At 37.8% G+C, this 21,728-nt stretch overlaps 1 protein-coding gene across 1 annotated transcript; it reads right to left on the bottom strand.

Annotated features, from left to right (window-relative positions):
- Positions 1-1,103: 1,103 nt before the first annotated feature.
- Positions 1,104-21,581, bottom strand: ALG5 (ALG5, dolichyl-phosphate beta-glucosyltransferase). The gene is made up of 10 exons (XM_009998370.1): positions 21,453-21,581; positions 21,010-21,181; positions 19,607-19,653; positions 18,860-18,928; positions 17,705-17,797; positions 15,951-16,064; positions 14,240-14,299; positions 10,525-10,676; positions 2,413-2,498; positions 1,104-1,216 (listed from the first exon to the last, which is right to left on the bottom strand). Exons 1-10 carry the CDS (start codon positions 21,579-21,581, stop codon positions 1,104-1,106), a joined length of 1,035 nt encoding a protein of 344 aa, XP_009996672.1.
- Positions 21,582-21,728: the final 147 nt, after the last annotated feature.

Here is a 21,728-nt window from a genome sequence, read left to right as displayed (position 1 = left end):
AAGATATTTTTTGAGAGTTTATTCCAACACTTCAATTTACAGAAAACTGAGGTAATTCTAACAGGAGCAAAACTCGATTCAATATTGCAGAAGGAATAAGAAAAATCACCAGTGAAATCATGTATGAAAGCACAACCATACACCGTTCTTTAAAGCTGTTCACATTTGTACACATTTCTGAAAGAAAGACTGGCTTGGTTTTTTGGCAATCCACAACCGTTTTGGAAGCACTATTGAAACTTGTGTACTGTAACAGAGTATAACCTTACTAAGAAAGACTCAAGACTCCTCCCTCCCTCTCTGATTCCATTTGGAGCATGAGAACTTCAAACTGGCATTGCTAATGTACACTAGGTCCCATTTTAGTATGATCTGAATTAGATTTCCACTCCTTTTTCAGTACAGATTTGGAGATGTGAAGGACTCCTAGCCTTGAGCACGCAGTATTAATTAGTACATATGAACAAAATATATTCACAGAAGACAACATTTTACAGAGACATGTGCTTCCTCTTGGACCTTCTACAGTCTGGAGATGATGTGCAGTTTGATCTCAGAAAAACTGTTTCAGCTTCAGACACAAACATTTGGAATGTCAAGAGTAAAACTCAGTAAAACTCATTAATGTTTCCTGTAACATTGAATCTAAATGTGCGTGATTGACCACGATTGACCATTCCAACTTGCAATATGCCATAAATTACCAGATACTACAGAAACAAATGGCTGTGGTCATTCACAGCAAAATACTGCACCTTGTAGAACAGAGTGGCTCTTTTTAATATCTATGAGGAATCCAAAGGTATGATGAGACAAAAGCAGATATATTTATTTGAGTGAATTTATAAGACATGTTAAAGCTACTATTTAATGAAATAAAAACCTGATTACCAGATAAGAAAGTCTTTTTTGGAAATGCTCTGTCTTTTTAAGACATTGTACAAATTCCCTGCTGACCATCTTATAAAACACATACATGCTGCAAAAAATGAAACATACAAGAGCAATGAAGAATTACCTCAGCTTTCATCACCACTTCACTTGATTGAAACTGTTCTCATGTTCCATTAAGTATAATAATATATTTGGAAAATGTAAATAACCTAATTACATTTTCTTGTTTCAAGCTGCCAGGCACCAGTCATATATCGCAGTCGTATAAAAAGAAGATCCCTGCCCATCTGCAACCAGCTCCAAAAGGGAACTAACTTAGAACCTGTGATTAATGAAGAAGAAAATCAAAAGGACACTGTTAGAAAAAATGAGCACTGGCAAGATGCACATTGAAGTAGTCATGAACCTCTGCATTCTCAGCATATTCAGTTCCACAACCTAGACCTTAACATTAATAAAAATTTATATTGCAAAAGTTACTGCTTTACAGTAATTACATTATACCATAAGTGGAAGATTCTAGTTTGCAAGCAGCACAGTAATTCCATGTACTTCACAAGATGTATTGTCTTCTCTGTGACAAGACTTTTGTTCAAGTAAACAGGAACCTGAACACCAGTAATTAAGTAAATGATTTCTTAGTGACATTGGAGCAGAGGACCATCTCCTGCTGTCTTGCAGCAATATATGAATGTGCCAGTCTTAAGGCAAGGTAAGGAACCCGCACTGTGAAACCAAGCCACGTTGGACTACACTGAAAGAAAACCTTTTTTTTTTTCTAGTGAAGTTGGCTTAGGATGCTCTCCACTTGCTTGCACCCTTCATCACCACTGCAGCTCACTAAACTATCCATTGTTTGGGGGTTGTGTTGAGAAGAAGAGATTCTGATTAAGAAAAAAAATATGAAAGTGAATAAAACAGGAACTGCATTTGAGAGGAAGAAGTGAGCAGAAGCAAGCAGTAATCTCTTCAGCCAGCTTTGCTATGAGGAAAGATGTATGGAGCTGTACTTTCCAGTAAACCAGGAGCAGAGACCTCCTTAGAGGTCTGAAAGAACAGCACATCTTAAGAGAGGATGCCCCAGAAGGAGGCCTTAATCAGTGGGCTGAGAACTCTGGAAGGCAAGACAGTGAAATGGAGCCGGATCAATAAACAACAATGGTCAGACTTCCTGCACAGTGTTTTACAATTTTTTAATTAACAGATTACAGCCAGAGGATGTGCCAAAGCAGTGCTCTGTCACAGCAGTATAACTACCTACTTTTGTCACCAGTGGGAGTGCAGGGTTTCTCTGCTTTGTTACCCCTTAGCCTACTGTACCATGTACCTACCTACCTTTAGCTACTCTACCCTTCCTGTACCATGCCATGACAGAAGGCTGGCAAGAACATGAAAGTCAAAATTTGTATGGAAAGAAGGCTGTGTGTTACCAAAACTGTGTAGAGCATAGGAAGAACCTTGGATATTGCATTCTGGATTGACACATAAGGAGTTTTAGAATATAAATAATTTCCATACCTTCAATTTCAGTCCAGTTTACAGCAACTTCTGCTATAGGTATTCTCAACCGTTGAGCTATATAAAGAAGTTCCACATCAAACGCCCTGAAGTAGAACAGGAAATAGCAAATACAGTCACACTTATTTCCAGAAGAAAGATGGTGGCATGGTTAATTAAATCCCTGGCCAGGTTTAAGGAGGGAAGTGTTCTGTTAGGAAGTTGATACCAATGCTTTACAGGTCAGAGGCACGTGAAAGGGCAATTAATATAACATAGCTAATATATAGATTATAATAATAGAATAATTTAGGCTGAAACAGACCCTTGAGATCATTGAGTCCAGCAATTAACCTTGCACTGCCGAGTCCATCACTAAACCATGTCCATAAGCACCACATCTACATGTATTTTATATCCCTCAAGGGATAGTGATTCCACCACTTCCCTGGGCAGCCTGTTTCAGTGCCTGACAACCCTTTCAGTGAATTAAATTTTTCCCAATGTCCAATCTAAACCAGCCCTGGCACAACCTAAGGCCATTTCCTCTTGTTTTATTTCTGTTTACTTGGGAGAAGAGGCCAACACCCACCTCCCTCCAACCTCCTTTTTCTTATAAATTTACTCAAATAAATATATCTCCTTTGAAATGCGGACTTTGGTATGACACATACATGTAGGTTCCCACTGAAGCACAGAGCACAGTACCCTGCCTTGATGGTGAAATCATTACCAAACATGCATCAGCCTGAACTTGAAACATACGTGTATCTTACAAGAGAGTTACTGCTGTCACTCTGGACAGCATTCCAACATGTAAAGGTACCATAAACCGAAGTTAAGGGTAATGGTTTCAAGCTAGAAAAGGGTAGATTTAGGTTGGACATTAGGAAAAAGTTTTTAATATCAGAGTGGTGTATCACTGGAACAGGTTGCCTAGAGAGGTGGTGGAGGCCCCATCCCTGGAGACATTCAAGGTCAGGCCTGATGGGGCTCTGAGCAATCAGTTCTAGTGTGAGATGTCTCTGTTTATTGTAGGGAGGTTGGACTAGATGACCTTTAGAAGTCCCTTCCAACCCAAGACATTCTGTGATTCCATGAGACCACAGTTACAGTGGACAGAGAATTTAGAACAACTTTGTAAATCTGATTTTGTTTAGGACGTAGGCCTTTTCTATTCACAGAAAAAGTTACAGTAATAAATGCTGGTATTTTTTATTACCTCTGTGAACTGAATCTGCTCCAAGCAGCCTTGTCATTCCACTGTTTTCTTTAAATAAGGGTTGAAAATTGTTTTATTAATTATGCCACAGTCGCTTCTACTGATGTATTATTTAATTTTTTGCTGACATTTTTCAGTAGTAAGCCAAACCCCCCACGTATTCACCTTTGAATGTTTATGAGTCATGTGTATTAAGACTAAAACTAATTTTGTAATACTTACTACTTAACTGACTAAAAATCTTAAGGAGACACAGAATAATTGTCCGATGAATAATACTGTATGAGCTGCTCTAAAAATATTGCTACATGAAGTATTAGTCTAGTGAACTAATAGTTACTTGCAACAATTTCTACAACCAATTACTGGAATTTAAGTATATACATCACAGCACAACATTAAACAGTTTGGTGAACTACAGCACTCAAAACAAAAGATTAAAAGCACAGGAATTAATCAGGTTGAACACTAATATTGTTACATGTGGTTGCCATTTGTGTAGCACTGAACGTATCCTGGAATTAAAAAAGCCCTATTCCAAGTTGAAAGGAGAACAACTTCCATAGTACACTGCTGGGATACATTTTTTCTTCCCCTGTTCTCCATCACTTTTCAGTTCACCTCATACACATACTAGAATAGTTAGTTAGGGAATATAGATGGCAGTGTATTATATACACCAATAGTGTTAGAACAATAGTACAGACCACTAGATCCCAGTGGTACAGAAGAACCATACAGAAGTCAGAATTTAAGCAGGAGTATGTTAGCTGGAGCCTACCCTACAGGAGATCAACGATACAGCAGTGGATGAGTTGGTGAGTGTATTACATGTGTTTTGACATGAAGTACCTAGTTAATATGTGACAGAGCCCCTGATACAAGTAACAGGGAATGATTCACACCATGTACTTCATTGGATCCTGCTGCAGAGAGTGAAAGTAGGCACCTCTGGGGAGGAAGGACATGCAGCTCAGGACACCTAAGTTTGGCTCCAGCCTTCAGGTTCCAGTCTAAGTACCCAAACTTAGACACCCAAAAATACATGATGCAAACACCTTCCCCACCTATTTCTAACTGTGCCTCCATGATGTGTTAAATCACACAAACATGAAGTGTAAAATACAGAAAAACTTGTCCATGTGGTTGTTTTTACACTAAGAAGCACTTTTGGCTAAATTACAAATTAAGATGAGGTTGGCTACAATTCAGTTGAACACTAAGTTGGTAGGTGTTTAACTAAATCAATCCTTTTAAACTGAACCCTTAAATTGATTCAGCATAATAAGTGTTTGAAATATCAAAATTAGGTCTTCAGTGATACTGTTTTAACTAGAATTTAGAACTTTTCCACACTCCGGGTATGTTATTCCAGCAAACTCTTAGTGGGCAGAGAAAACTTTCAATGGCCAAAAAGGTCTAAGAATGAAATAGGATGTCAAGAGGGTTAGACTGCCAGTACTGCTCTAGCTGTACTAAGGCTTTTGAAAGTCCATGTATCTCTGCCAGGAGCAGGATTTTTTACAAGACGAAACAGAGTTCTAATAGCAAAATATTTTTGTGTTGATTAGATGTTCAGAAACAATTCCACTTGTCATGCACAAAACCAGGAAAAAACAATTCATTCTACTGCCCATGTTGCTCTATAATGCCAAAGAAGTGGAAAAAAAATACCTGTAGCAATATGAATGCTTATTTTTCTGTAATTTTAATGTAGAGACTCATATTTAAATATTAGTGACAAACTGGAGAATGAACTGATTTTTTACATTGAGCTTTCAGGTTTTAAATGTTTCAGGTTTTAAACAGCATGGCTTGTTCAATGCAGGAGGCAATTTTTATAGGCAAAAATAGTGTCAACAATTTGATCTAACCAGTGATCTGCTGAGTTGTATAGTATTATTATAAATTGCCACTTTACAAAATATGCAAATCAGACCAGGACTAGAATTATGTTTTGAATTTCCCCTCATTTTATCAATATTGTAGGTGTAACAGTAACCCCTGCTATGGCTAGTTCTCCTAGGTAAGGAAAGACATTTGTTGGCTGGAAGAAAATTTACAGTATGTTTTTTTTTGTTGTCAGAAGAAATCAATGACCAAATTTAGGATAGGAAATTCTGCCAGCGAGACTTTAATTTTCCAGTTTTCCTCCTGTACATTAAAATATAACATGATCAGTTACATTTCTCAGGTGAAGACTGTAGAACTAAAGCTGCTTCTGGAGTCTCAAAGCGAGCAATTTCAACTATTTCTATTATGTTTTTAAAATATCCTTTTAAATTTTCTTTTAATTTTAAAAATGTCCTCCATCCATTTCTAAAAAATAACTTAATGGTGTAATCAGATTCAGAATCTAAAATGCAAAGCATATGCTCTCTTTTCAAAAGGTCGCTCTCATTTCAAACTAATGTAAAAACTTCACTATTTAGAAAGTAAATTTCTAGAATGTTTGGTCTGTATTGGTATATACAGAGTGAGCTCTCCAAAGGACAGTTAAACAAAAAAGTCAAGGAGAACACTCACAAAAAAAACCCCTAGTGTAATATGTAAGCATCATTACTAAGTACCAAATATATTAACAGCTTCCAGGATCTAAAAAAAATTAAAATGTTTTCTAAACTCTAAGGATAGATGAACAAAATACTCTAAGAATACCTTGATCTCTCTTTAAAATGTGTTACATGATCCTTATCACAAAAATGCTAAACCAGTATTTCTCCTTGTATTATTTCTGTTTGCTTTTAAGATTTCCTAAATATAAGCATCTATGAGTCAAATTCAGCACAGCAAGAAGAAAGCTGTCATCTTCAGTTTTCCAGTATTTTTAACATTAAAGAGGTGATGCTCAATTCAAAGTCAAGTGGAATAGAAAGAGCATGAGGAAAGTGGAAAAAAAATTAAGTTCTAAGCAATTTGTTTTCCTCCTTAATGAAGCTGACATTCAGTTATTTACTTATGATTAAACTAATATTGAAACTGTCAAAGGTGCTTGTAAGATCACATGAAGGAAGATTTCGGTGTTCTCCTCTTCTTTTCCATGTCAAAGGTGAAATGCAAACACAAGACTCTCATTACTGGTGGTGCTGGTGAAACACTGAAAACGCCATATGCATTTATTTTTGGCATCTCTGATAGCTACTTGAGTACAGAAATCTAGAAATCCTTCAGCCTGTCCAATGTAGCAGCAGGACAGCAACGGTGTTCACACTGACATCTCTGTTATCAAAGTGTAAGATGTTCAGCTTTCAAGAAAGAAACTGTGCTCCTACTATCTGCTCTGTAAGCGAGGTATGTTACCAGTCTGCTGAGAGACACAGAAATAAAACCTGTACTATTTCCTGAATAAATATTGCTCTGTCTTTTGGAGAAGTATGGGCAATATGCAGCACTTCAGGGCAGGCTCCTACTGCTCAGTGCTAATTCAGCACTGGTACTGTCTTATATGCAAAGACACTACTGGATTCCTTTACCCAAGGATAAGAGTTCTTGGGGTTTTTTGTCTACAGAAACAACAGGCACAGTCTACACTACACAGCCCAAAAAGCGAGCTGCCTTGGATACAAAATTGCTTCAATAGCTTTTCTTCTAACCCACTACTTTCAGAATTTACTGAATAGTTTATCCTTTTGAATTGGCGGAGGCACCAGCAACCTGACACATTTTTTTTCCTACATATTACTACGAGTAGAATTTACTCTGCTGAACTTCAGTCACCTAGAGTAGAGAGCTCCTCTGTGCAAATATCTAGAGTCCCTTTATAGTCAAGAGCAGGAAAGAGTTATTTGCCAGCTGCACTTCACCTTGTATTTTAGAGGCCTGTATTAGGATTAAATTAATTATACCCTAAAATTGTTGCTTCTATTGTGTGAGAAGGGAGGCTAGATGACAAGTTAGATGCCCTCTAGATGCGATAAAGGAAATACCATCCATTGTGGGTATGAATTTATATTCTAACTGAGCTTGATAGTTCAGGGCAGGAAGAGATAGCCAATTTTATAGTATTTTTTTTAAATTAGCATCATGAACAAATATGTTATGTAATAATGTTTAGTCTAAATATTTATTATGTCCTCACATAAGAATTCACTTAACGCTGCAGTACCTCAAAAAATCTAAGCCTGACAAAACTTGTGCAGATAAGACAGATGAGGCTTCTGCAAAAACAGAGTCACGTTCATTCTCCTCAACAGCTCACCACACACTCCAGATCAGCAGCAGGGCAGCCCTTGACAGACTCAATGACTAGGGTGCTGGCTCTCAGATGGCTTTTATCCTATTAAATGCTGCTTGTTTGTTGAATACTCCCAAGCACTCTCCTCCATTATTGCCAGAATATCTGAGCACTGACCATACTGAACCTAACTGCATTCTTCCTTCAATACCTAACAGAGCTGTGCTTCACTAATGAGATTTTAAGATTCAAAAAGAATCAAGTAATTTTTTCAAATGTCAAATAGCCCAAATGCAGTGATGCAGAGGCAGAAATAAACCCAGATTTCAAAGCCTCTTGTCCAATATCAAGATAGTGGTTTCTCTGCAACTCCTTGCTGACAGTCTCAGTACAAAGGATTTCTTCTGTGACCCAGTTAAGGACTTTCCATTGTTACAGGTCAGCAGAAATACAATACTACTATTTCCTCCTCTTACATCTTCATGCTCATGATATGTACAGAACCTCCAGGATATTATGTCCAACCAGTTTTTATTTCCCTTTTTATACACACGCTATGCATGGAAAGATACTAAGGGCCAGATGTGTTTAAAATAAGAAGTTTCTATTATTGGGCTATTCCAGATTCTTGTATTATTGCATACAAAGGAATTCAATGTAAGGCTCTATGGGATTAATGTTTGATGTCCCTACACAATTTCTAACTGCAATTATCCCAACTGCCTGTACAACACAGACACTTCACTTATGACTGTTGTTGCCTTTCATCATATTCCCCACATGCTTATACCTCCCCATCTCCCAGTTTATTTTCAGATTTTATTAACTGGGAAAGGGGTAGTACTCTGTTTTGTGCACTGACATGTTATCTTCAAGTTATGTGTGCTAACTGGCTATCTGTGAGGCTGACAAGTAAATTTTGAGTCTTTATTGTAGTTTTTCTTCAGCAGTGGCAATAACCTGAGTTTTTCTCTTCTGCAGGGGTTTCAGTTTCCACAAAACTCACCAAAGTCCTTGATCTTGAAACGTCTGCTGTGCTGTTAGATTTGGTTTAAATTAGCCAATAAGTATGAAAATGAAGGCAAGGAAGTACACAAATTGCTGAAGGACAGATGTGTTTAAGAACAGACAAATTTATTGCCTGTTTCGGCGATAAAAAAAATAACCTAATTAAAAAAAAATGCGCTGCTGTTTTAGGCAAATTTTTGACTTGGAAGTATCTGAAGAGCTGTTTATTGCAAGAATTTGAGTTACTATTTTCTTGACAAAAAAAACCAAGCCACACCTCTGGCTCAGCTATCATTTTATTGAGGGCAATAAGGAAACCACTCAGCTAGGAAAGTGACATTTCAAATACTGGCTGCTCACAATTCCAGATTCAGTTCCACAGAAGCTCTACATTCTGCACCACATTTGTGTGCCTAAACACTACCCTTGCAACCCCATTCTGGAGGAGCAATATACCCTAGCTGTTACTGCCAAAGCTCAACATAAAACTAGATGTATTGGAATTGACTAGACTATAGAATTGTACACGTTTTGTATACGGGAACAAACATTGTTCAGTAATTCTGTTCCCTGCAGCAAGCACTAGCCCATGAGAGATTTTCTCAGATGAAGACCATAGTTAGAAAAGATTTGATTATACTTAACTAAGCTATCCTTTTGAGCAACAGCTGTGGTGTAGGAAATTTACAAAAATGACAGTATTTGTGTGGAAGGAGTGTTTCAGTCCCAGAACAGTAGTCATGAGGGTACCATTCTCATAAGGGAACCGTTCTAGCTAAATTATAATGAAAGAGCACTCTTAAGTAATTCAAAGACTATGCATAATTGTCTGCTTTCGTAATTTAATGAGATCTATCTCTCATGAAATATTCTAGTAAGGAAATAAGCAAAGTATGCATTTCCTTACACTCTGAGCCTTCAGCAATTACAAACACCTTATCAGATATGGATTTTAGGTAAAATGTTTTGGTTAAGTAGCAGCAAGTTGTGAAGTTGTAATGCATAAATACAGACTGCTACAAGTTTTGAGTAGGATTAGTAACTCTCAACTCCCTGTATCATAGTTAGAGCTTCTCTCCAGTTCTTACTATGCTTGCATGGCTCATATCTGTAAAAGCAGAGAGGACTCAGAAATTGGAAGTGGATTACAACGCAGTAAAAAATTGTTTGGAATTTCTTTTACAGGTGAAGAGAGAAGAATTACTGCGATTTTCTTTCTGTTTGCTCCCCCCTTCTACTCAATTACCAATTGCTCTGACAAGGAAAAACCAAAATGTCTTATAAGGTATTACATAACTCTTTCTATGCCACATGCTAAAGTAAAATGGACTTGCAAGGAGTAAATTGTTGCCACCTAAAATCTTAGAAAGGTAAAATTCTTGTTGCAGTTTATGTTGCCTGCTATTTTAAAACCAAAACACAGTAAGCTCACCTGTTCCCCTTCTCCTTATCATGAGAAGAAAGAATAGCATCAAATAACCAACTACTTCCTAAAATGTATCTTAATAATAACATTGAATTCCTAGCAATTCTCTGGATATTTTAGCATAACAAGAAATCTAAATTGCCTTTAGTACTGCAGTTGGTTAAACTGAGCAGCTAGGGTTTATACACATATCACATGCTTCATAGTAGTTGCAATACTGAAACTACTTTCTCAAAACCATGTTCAGTTAGAAAGCAAACAAATAAACAACAAAACATAACAACAACAACAACAAAAATTTACCAGCGTTCTATATGAAGAGTTGAGAAAGTCCTCAAGGCAGCTTCTCTGGTTAACAGTTTAAATCCACACTGTGTGTCCCGGATCTCTTTGACGCAGAGAAACCACACGAGGAAGTGGAACCCATACATGAGAAGAGTTCGGAAGTAAGAGCGCTGTGGACAAAAGGCCAGAAGTTAGATGGTGTCACTGAAGTGCTGAGTGAACTGTTTGAACAGAGCTGGCTTACAGGACTATTAGTCCTGTTCTGTGATAGCTTTTGAGGTTTGTGAACTGCTTCTGTTTTGCACTGGAATGAAATGAGAACTTTTCAATTGTTAAAATAAAACAAAGTTACAGCTGTAAAGACTTTCCAGTAAGGCACACAGTTACAACACTGGCCTAGGATATGAGAACCCCAAGTTCTTTTTTCTGCTTTCTCTAATTCAGAGCAGCTTTTCATTCTGGATAATGCCTTATCAAGTGGAGTAGGAATCTGCACCTGGGTTTCAATTAATGAGCAAGACAGACATAGCACCTCCTGCACAATTCTCTGGGAATTCCCCTGGAAAAAGAAGAGTGAAGGAGGAGGGGGATGGCATGTTACATGGTCTACTCCACTGGACACTTACAAGCTACCTACAAGGTAGAGAGGAACCTGTGGGTGCTGGCCGACAGCTGACTTAACACGAGCCAGCAGTGTGCCCAGGTGGCCAAGAAGGCCAACAGCATCCTGGCTTACATCAGGAATAGTGTGGCCAGCAGGAGTAGAGAGGTGATCATGCCCCTGTACTCAGCACTGGTGAGGCCACACCTCAAGTACTGTGAGCAGTTCTGGGCCCCTCACTACAAGAAGGATGTCGAGTTGCTGGAGCGTGTCCAGAGGAGAGCTGTGAAGCTGGTGAAAGGTCTGGAGAACAAGTCCTATAAGGGGAAGCTGAGGGAACTGGGATTGTTTAGTTTGAAGACAAGAAGGCTGAGGGGGGACCTCACTGACCTCTACAACTACCTGAAAGGAGGCTGTAGGGAGGTGGGAGTTGGCCTCTTCCCTCAAGTGAAAATGACAGGAAATGGCCTGAAGCTGAGCCAGGGGAGGTTTGGATTGAAAGGTTTAGAAAGGATTTCTTTACTAAAAAAAGAGTGGTTGGACAGTGGAACAGGCTGTCCAGGGATGTGGTGGGGTCACCATCCCTGGAAGTATTTCAAAGAAATGTGGATATAGTGCTTAGGGACATGATTTAAGCACTGAACGGGTAGATTGTTATGGTAGGGGCATTTAGGTTATGGTTGGACTTCATGATCTTCAAGGTCCCTTTCAACCAGGATGATTCTGTGAAGCTCTTTCCAGTCCTCTTGCTTTCCTAAAAATTGTTTGAACTGGTCAAGCAAATTCAAAGTTACCAGGACAAACAACCAGAGAGAATAAGCAAGCAGGACTGATTAGACTGATATTCTTAAGCACACACGCTAAAAACTAAACACGTTCCATCTGCTACTCTGACACACACAAAAAAGCTTTATATTGTAAAAAGGAACAAAATGGGAGCATCTCTTATTGTTTGCCACCCAATTTTTCCATTCTTGACTGAATGATATCCAGAGCTTGCACACACTATGTTAAGGCACTTAAGGGAATGCAACTAGAGAATGCAATTTTTTGCAGTATATGATGGACCAAGCCAAACCAGGACAAAAATACCAGCTAGTGTGCAAGACAGTATTTTGTTTTACACTTCCAGCAATGTTACACAGTCACCTCTTTTGTTCTTTTGATTTCACAAATGTATTTTATGTTCCTGTAAGCGTTCTCCCAGCCTACTCTTTGGTTACACTTTTGCTCTTGACATAAAATACATACAGGTAAGTTTGTTTGCAGAATATAGAGGCTGGACTCTGGGTTTGCAGAGGTCCCTCCTCGTCTTTTATTCAAGACAGCTCCTGAACAACTAGAACTCTTGATCCTCAAACTGCTTCTGAACTCACTGCAGGTCTTATGCTCAATTTAGGTGATTGTATCTGAGACTGCAAGGCAAATACCATGCAAAACCTTTGGGAGCCAACAATTTAACTGGTAAGCATCTCTGGGTGATAAGAAATGCCTTCAAAGCTAATAATTTCAAACCTCACTTGAAAAAATGAGAAGATGCTCAGCTTGTTATATAAGAGCCTTTGGCTTAAGTAAATTAAAATAAATCACATGTGCCTCTCAGAAAAATGCTCTTTAAGGGTGAAATTTGAGTCTTAGTAATAAATCCCATACGGCTGCTTATCACAGTTTCATTCTGCTGTTTCAGATGCAGTTATACCCAGAGAAATATCCCAACTTCTCAAAGACTGTTTTGCATTTTTCATACCTACTGCACTACACAACAGTCTCTTCCAGATGTGCTAAAGGTCTTTCCTTTCCAGTCTACGGACAGCTGGGTGATGAAATGGGCTACCTATTTCAAACAGAGAAGTCCTACCTAACCAGTTGGTGAATCCCTTATCACAAAGTCAGAAATAAGGAGATAAACAGAAAGCAAAGGATGGACACATCCCAAAAATTGTACTTTCACATTAAAAGACAAAAGTCCTGTTCCAGTTCCTTTCCCTCATGTAGTAACACCTTCAAAGATAAAAAGAACCATGAATGCACTGAAAAAAAGTTTATTTATATTCAGTACCTGACCATGCAATGAAGCATTTTTTTCTGGGCTCAAATTTATCAGCTACATCGTCTCCATGTAGTACCAGCATCCCCAGCATACACTGGCTTCACAGCCAACAAATAACTAGAAAGGGCATATTCTGTGCTACAGGTCTGCAAGTACCATGTCAAAGATTTATCCTAATTTCTAATAACGATGATTGGATTTTTTTTGGTGAGGATACTAAGACATTTGCAGCAGTAATTACAAGAACTCTTTCCAGTGAACCACTCCAACACTACCTAATAAACCAGAAGAAATAATCAAAGATCTACCAAGGGCTGAACTTTACCAGTGTAACTTCTTGTAAACTTCTGTAACTATTTTAGTAGTTGAGTACATATTTTAGAATAATTTCAAGTATTAAACCTCAGTATAAACAAAGCTTACTCTTGAGAACATTCAACATGATGAGCAAATGATGCTGAAAAAATTAGTCCAGCAATGTGTCTGCTGCAATATCAGTTCCATCCATGCCTGTGCTTTGTCAACTACTGTCTGCCAAGACATCAGAAAACCAGATGGAAGACTGTGAGCCTATGCATCACTGTTTATTCCACAAAAGCCACACACAGAACAGCACTGTCTTTGTGTTCAAAATCCAAAACTTTAATATGGGTAATACAGAAAAATTATAGCACTTTCCCACAAATTGAGATTCACACAGTTTGCTGATAATAATCCCTAACTCATTTCAAACAGGTCTCAAGATCTGCAGATCTCTTGCACTGGAAGAGAATCAATACAAATGAACTCATCTGTTGCCTTCCAGTCCCACCCCAATACTAGGTAAAAGCTACCAATTCTGTCAGGGGTGAGAAGCTCTACTTGTAGGATGATCTCAACTAGGAAAATTAAACCCATAATTTGGAACACCAAGTGAAAACAGTTCAAAATAACTGAAATCTAGAACATGTCCGTTATATATGATGCAGCATATGCTAAACTTTTGACAAGCTTTTCCTATTTTTTAACTTCCATTTTTTAATAAAAAATGTTTATTTGCTTGTAAAGCAGAATAAAAAAATGGAGGGAAAAGGAAAACAAACCTTTGCTATTGAGTCCTTCTCCAGATGAGCTCTTGAACCACAGGAAATAGCCATCTGGTTCTGCACAGGAATACAAATTGAAGAGTTATTACTTAAACTAATATATTCTGGATCAGTGGAATTTTCTACTGAAAACTGTAAAATGACAACTTCAAAACAGCATACGTTCCTACTTCTTTAGCTGCACTCTTTCTACTGCTAGATTCTGAAGGTAAAAATCAGTCTTTTCTACAATTAACAGATCATCTAAAATAGATTACATTTTGCATATGGTGCATACAAAGTGCTGCAAATTATTCAGGTCTGGTTTAGCTTACACTGTTCTTCTGAGGTATGCATGCAGTACATGTGTTAAACATCACAGATGCACATTCAGTGTTCCTAGGCACTTAATATATATTTTCTCTAAATGTTGCACTGTGGGAGGGATAAACAGAATAATGTACTGTTTTCACTGATGTACCTTCAAAAAAATAAAATGCCATGATATCCAGCCAAAAAAACAATCTCAAATCAAAAGAGCTCTTCAAACCAGAAGTCACACGAAATCCCTCAAATGTGCTACACTTGAGACTGCAGACAAGTGATGGACTCAGCAACAGGCTGAGAGAATTGGGGTTGTTCAGCCTTAAGAAGAGAAGACTGTGGGGGGACCTTATAGTGACATTCCAATAGGCAAAAGGGGCCTATGAGAAGACTGGGGCATGTAATGACAGGACAAGGCGTAACGGTTTCAAGCTAGGGAAGGGTAGATTTAGGTTGGACATTACGAAAAAGTTCTTTACAATGAGGGTGGTGGATCACTGGAACAGGCTGCCTAGAAAGGTGGTTGGGGCCCCATCCCTGGAGACATTCCAGGTCAGACTTGATGGGGCTCTGAGCAATCAGTTCTAGTTTGAGATGTCTCTGCTTATGGTAAGGGGGTTGGACTACATGACCTTTAGAGGTCTCTTTCAACCCAAGACATTCTATGACTTGATCCAGGACTGATGCTGGAGACCCAGCAACTGCTGCCACCTTGATATTGGAGAGTGTCAGGGAAACACAACAGCTCCTGCACTCACATGGGCACATCTCTCACAGTTCCTGCTGGAGCACATTGCTCTGGCTGGTTGGGAAACTAGCTGAAGTACCTCACTGTTCTGTATTTAAGCACTAGGTTAATGAAAAGAAACCTCAGCTCTTTCAAGTCAAGCACCCAAAAAAGAATGACTATGCAGGGAGGAGGCCTTGTTCCACGGGTTTTTGAATTTTTATTTACAATGAAAGTTCTTCCAAATACTGTCATTAAACTAAGAACTCTGAGAAAAGAAAACCTCTAAAAAATACGGTGAAATTATGATGCCTCCTTAAAGGCACATAGGATGACATCAGATAAAAAGAAAATACAAAACGTTTAATGAAGAAAGAATTGTTTTTTAACTAAGGAGGCAACACCTGGTATTTATACCGAGTAGAACAGCTTCAAAGGAAAAATGATAAATAAAACATTATTATGTGCTGCATTGAAACAGGGACTGTGAATGCAAAGGAGGTAAGTACTCCGTGGAAGCTACCTCTTGACAGCCCCTCCTAGCAGCTTCTAGGCTTACACCTAGGTCTTCATACATCTAGATCTTCAACTGACCTTGAAGAACTCAAGTTCAAGAGAATTATAAAAATCAATCTGTATGCATGCGCATTAAGCTAAACCATGAAAATTTATACTCACAGGCCATGGCTGAAGTTTTTTTAGACCATCTTCTACTTTTTCAATATCTTCAAATTTTGTAGCTCCATCTGCATCTGCCATAAGAATTTTTTTCCCCCGAGAACTAAAGACACCCTGCAATCAAAATAGTCAATAAAAATCAACACTTTTGAAATCAGTATTTATCATAAGCTAGCTGCAAGACACTGCAAAAACCTAATGCAGAAACTAGAACAGTGGTATCTCAAAGATTCAACACAACAGGTGAGTCTTAATGTTCTGCTACTAAAACCAGTTTATGAATATGAATTATGAACAAGAAGGACTGTGGACCTGTTGGAGTGTATACAGAGGAGGGCATGAAAATTATCAGAAGGCTGGAGGACCCCTCTCATGAAGACAGGCTGAGGGAATCACATTCTATGTTTCATATTGTAATAACACCTAGAGACTTCACACACTAAGTAATGTCCCACAGTGACAGACAACACATGAACACAAAAGGTTAACAATCTTGCAAAATAAAAGCTTTAGAAACCAAAAAGATGAGAGACAACAAGTTGCTACAGGGGAGTGCAAAGAAGCAAGGATCAGCAGCTGCCACTGCACTGGATAGCTTTTCTTTGTGATTTCAGCTATGGAAAGGAGGATGCAGTGCAATTTTTTTCCTAAAAGCAGTTTCCAGAGAATTCAAGACATAATCTTAAATTAGTTTTGAGAAGTAAAACTCAAGTCACAGTATCACTGCAAAACATTTGTGATGCACCAGGTGTCACAGCTTGTTTTGCCATGTTCTTGTTTAGAGATATTTGACAGGAAAACAATAGGCAGTGGGTTTGCCAAACACACTGTCATAACCAAGCATGTGTGACTTCGGAAAAAACTGTCAAGGAAGGCGTAGGATACACACTCCCTCTATGTTCTGCAGTGCAAAACTGTATCACACAGAGAATAATTCTCCTTCTCCTGTAATAACTTAAAAATTGTATCTCTCCACACTTCCTAATTTCTTGTTCTCTCTGTTTGTCAGTTATTCGTGTATCATCCAAAAATTAAGCTGACGTATTAAAGATAGAGCTTCAAATACAGATATAGTCATTGCACACATTACACATAAATGGTACCGCTATATTGCATTAAAGGTGTCATTCAACTTAGGAAAAAAATATTCCTTCTAGATGTGCAACAGCTATTTTATTTTTAAAGCAAGATGATTTTATCTATGTGCAAATTAATATGTGAAACATAAATTGCACTGGTTCTACTACTGAATGTGAGTGAGAGCTGTGGGATTTAGTAAACACAGACTTTACTGGATGAGATCATTTGTTCATTAACCATTTTTAAAACCACAACTATGTCCTGGAAAGCAACATTTGCAAATTTAGCTGTATTTTCTCTATAAAAGCTTTACTTTAATCTCTAAAGGGTTTTTTTTTTTTTTTTGGTTGGTTGTTCTTTTTAAATGCAAGCCTATTTCTCGCTGGAACTAACAAACACATGAAATTCAAGTTTAACTTTTTTTCTTTTCAGTTCTTATATATTGAGAACTCTCTTTATTATTGATCTTCTTGCCAAGTAAATACTGTTTCTAAGATCTAAAAGAAGATTATTTTTAAAAGAGTTTTTGCCTTAATTTATAGAATCTGTACTCTATTTTCTGATAATAATTTTGTTAACGTACTGAATTCAAAATGTCAATCAGCACTGCTCTATCTTTTGTGTATTTGGGCACAGGTAGTTCAGACAGAGAAGGAGATGAAAGTATCAATTACCATCCTGACTGCTCCTCCTTTCCCTCGATTTTTTACCAAAGAAAGCACTCGCACTTTGTCGCTTCCATATTTCTTGCAGTACTTCATTGCAACCTGATAGACACACAAAAAAACAGCATAAAACAAAACCAGGAAATCAAAGTAGAAGTTTACGTTTGCTCACCCTTTTTTAAAAAAAAAATAAAATCATAGCATAGAGCAATAACCACTTCAGTTGGCATAAATATATTGCCAGTGCTTGCTGGAGTCTGTTTGGGAAAATAAAAGTCAGTGCACAGTAAACACAAGAAGATTGAAGATGTTAGTCATGTTTAATAAAAACATGGTATTCCCCAAAGCAATTCTAAATGCCATTCAGTCAACTGCAAAACACTCAAAACTGATGTAATTTATGTCATACTATTACAGATGTACTATTACAACACCAATAGTTAATCAAATAAAAATAATTTTCTACTACTGCTACCTATTTTTCACTTCTCTTGATGCTATCTGTGGCTTTAAATGAAGATTCACTGTGTTCTAAAACCTCATTCACACTGCAGGGATGAGCACATTTTGTTCCATGATGTGGAGAAGAGAAAGCATGAGTGAGTTCTCTAATTTTTTCTAAAGGTTGTCCCAAGTCCTTATAAGGCCAGAGGCCCATAGCCATACTGAACCAAGTTAGAAATCACAGTAGAAGGGATGCAATGCAGTCAAAAAAATACGTATGAGCAATACTTAACAGAAAAAGTTTAAGGGAATAAATGAAAAAGCTGCATTTGTTTTAGTACCTAATTTGAACATCTTCCAAGCAGTAGTAAAAAATCCCACAAGGCGACTTTTTAGCTTCCTCAAGTTCTACTATGCACACATAGAGTATTTCATAAGAAATTAGTTGAAGATTAGAATTTTTAGAATCTCAGCTGCAGGAAAATGGCTGTCACAGCTGCCAGTCAAGAATACCAGTATTTACAAAGGAACCACATGTATATATGCATGTGTGCACATGACATCCCCAATGTCTACAGGCTAAAGACAGAAAGTATGTGAAAATATGAATTTTAATTGTCAACTACTTCAAACTGTAAAGGCAAAATATTGTTATATTTCAGAAATGCAGTACAAAAATCCATAGCTCTGATTATTTGGTAAGCCATGTCTTTTTCTTACCTTTGTGGTTTGATCTTTACTACCATCATCAACTACTATTACTTCGTAAGTGAAGAAAGGATCTCGTTTCTTGAAAACATAAACAAAAATAATGCATTTCATCCCATTTCTTAAGTAGGTAGTAGGTCTTTAAAACACCAGCATTCTCTTCTCTGTAGCAATTTTTCACTCATCCATGTTAGCCCAATATAATGTAGTAACTTTTTTAAGATGGCAATTATAATTAAATAATTTTGCCATATTTGATGCCTCTTCCATTACACTGGCTTGTCATAGGTTTCCTCAGCTATCATCTAGAACTGAAAAATCTATTTAGTTGTACAAGATGAAAGCTTAGAACAACATCACTGTTAAGAAAACTCAAACAAAACAAAACACACAAACTTTCACAGTGGGCTTTTTACCCAGAGGATAAATCTTAATGAAGAATAGATGCTTACAAAACTTGTTGGAACAAACCAGGATTTAGTTTAGAAAGATAAATGTGTGGTTAATCCTTAATCTCTGTCTTGCAGAGATATTACGCATGCAAAGATTTTTCATCACATAGCAGTAAATTAAATTTTTACTTCATTTAAAATACCTTCCAGCATTAGCTCCAGAAATAACTGATGTAAGACAGAAATGTTACTTCCAAGTGGCTAAGTAATACTATTTTAATACAGATCAAAATAATCAAGTGAATAGATCAGTGACTAACTACACATAATACACAGATAATGAATTTTGAACACAAAATGAAAATACCTGTCTTTTTTCTAGATAAGCCAAAGCTTCATCCATCATAAGAGGTACTAGAGAAAACGTGGAGGTCAGGTTAGTAGATTGCAACAGGCAAAGCACCAAAAATCACCTTGTATAAACAAACTGAACATGACCACAATGCGAAACTGAGAAAATTGCCTCATTCATACAACACCAGATTCAATAAACAAGTTCAACACCTGCAACTCTAAGTCCTGTCCCTTCTGAGTGCAAAAACGTACAATGAAAAAATTCACACATATATATCCCACAGGATAAAAGCACTTATTTTAAAGAACCAACAGTTCATTTTGAAATATGCAACTCTCTACCCAATATTAAATAAAAAACAAAATCATTCTCTATGACTGACCCTGCAAACCAGCACTGATTTTATCTATTTAAGCAAGCTGATAGAGACATTCCTAATACTAGTCAGTAACATGCCTTCTTTTTCTAAGGCTGCTGGCCATGATGATTCCTTCAGGCAAGTAACAGACATAAATTTTGCAACCAGTTTATCTGAAGGTTGGAAAGGCATTTCAGTCTTATGGCTGTCTTTACAGCATATGCTCATTCCCAACTACATCTCATGGGATTATTCTGTCTCCAAAGAGAGACAACTGAATGAAAAATCACATGAAACATATCAAGACCTTGCTCATTGAAAACAGGTACATGAGAACCAGGATGGAGGAATGCACTGGACCCAAGAAAGGGCCAGACCTACCTTGTGTCAATCCACTTGATCAACATCTCTTTTAATGGAATCCCAAACAGCTCAGTAGTTTTCACTCACTAACACAAGCAATGACATGTGCTACCACATCATTTCCAGGTACAGCTTTACAGCTTGACTATTTCTATCACATCTGAAAGCCCTCATCTTTTAGTATCAGGCACTTTGTGTGTATATATATATATACACACACATATATATACACATACATATACACACACACACACATATATATATACACACACATATATACATACATATACATATATATACACACATACATATATATATACACGTATATATATATGTGTGTGTATATATATATGGTGTATATATATAGGAAAGCTCCAAAATGCCCTTCAAAAGTCTCATTCTACTTCCTGGGCTAAAACATTTGCAGGAGCAATGAGCAGCCACTCTGCTTGACTTCACTACAATAAAGAGGATTCCTACAAGTATCCCATGCTATTTTTAGCAGCAGAAATCAAGTTACACAGTGTGTTAATTTTGAAATTTAATGTACTTGGACTGTTTTCTGGAAACTGTGTCCAAAATCAGATACATAATCAGGACTGCCAGAACTACTGCTAACATCAACTGACCTCTGCATCATTAGAGTAACAACAGATAGATTTTCTTCTTTTTCTCAAAATAAGAAAAATCTTACACCGGTCTTCCTCATTGTATGAAGGCACAACAACAGAGAGTTCCTTTGTAGGGGGATCATGTATACTTGGTACAGCTTCTTTCCTTCCTTCAGCATTTACAAAGAATTTCTCCTTTTCGTGTCGGTTAAGGGTTGGCATTTTTGTGGCAGTTACATGAGCAATCACACAAATCTGTGATGAAAAAGACATGGAAAATATCTTTGACTATTCTGTTAAAGGTTTATCTAGCTGTTGATTTTCCTGCAAGGGGCACCCACATCTTTTCTTTGCAACGAGCTGGGTCAGCAGTGCAGTACTTCACCCACTGACCAAATCACACAGGACCAAGAACCTTCTTATGTCATTTGATGATTCCATTTCACCAACTCTGACCTCTGTCTGCGTCACTGGCTTGTTGCTGTTGCTTTCAACGAGCTGTGGCTGTTTTCAAGCAGATGCCTACAAAGCCGTGACCCGAGCCCCACTGTCCCTTCACCGAGTCATTTCTACCCCACACGCTGGCGCTGCCTCCGATCCGCTGAAACCCACGGCATTCCCAGGCCGCCACGTGTAACTGCGGCTCTGGGGACATTTACGCCCGGCTACAGCAGTTTTACTTGGGAGTGCCGGACACCTGGTACTGCTGACGGGCAGCAGAATTTCACTTCCCAGCTGTCAAGCTTCTTAGGCTCGCACTGCCTTTCAGTCCCTCAGGAACACCCAGGAGCGGCAGGCGGCT

This window comes from Chaetura pelagica, unplaced genomic scaffold (assembly GCF_000747805.2).
Source record: "Chaetura pelagica isolate M959 unplaced genomic scaffold, ChaPel_1.0 scaffold105, whole genome shotgun sequence".
Taxonomy (NCBI): domain Eukaryota; kingdom Metazoa; phylum Chordata; class Aves; order Apodiformes; family Apodidae; genus Chaetura; species Chaetura pelagica.
Note: the sequence above shows the minus strand (reverse complement) of the source record. Positions and strands in the feature narration are given on the sequence as shown.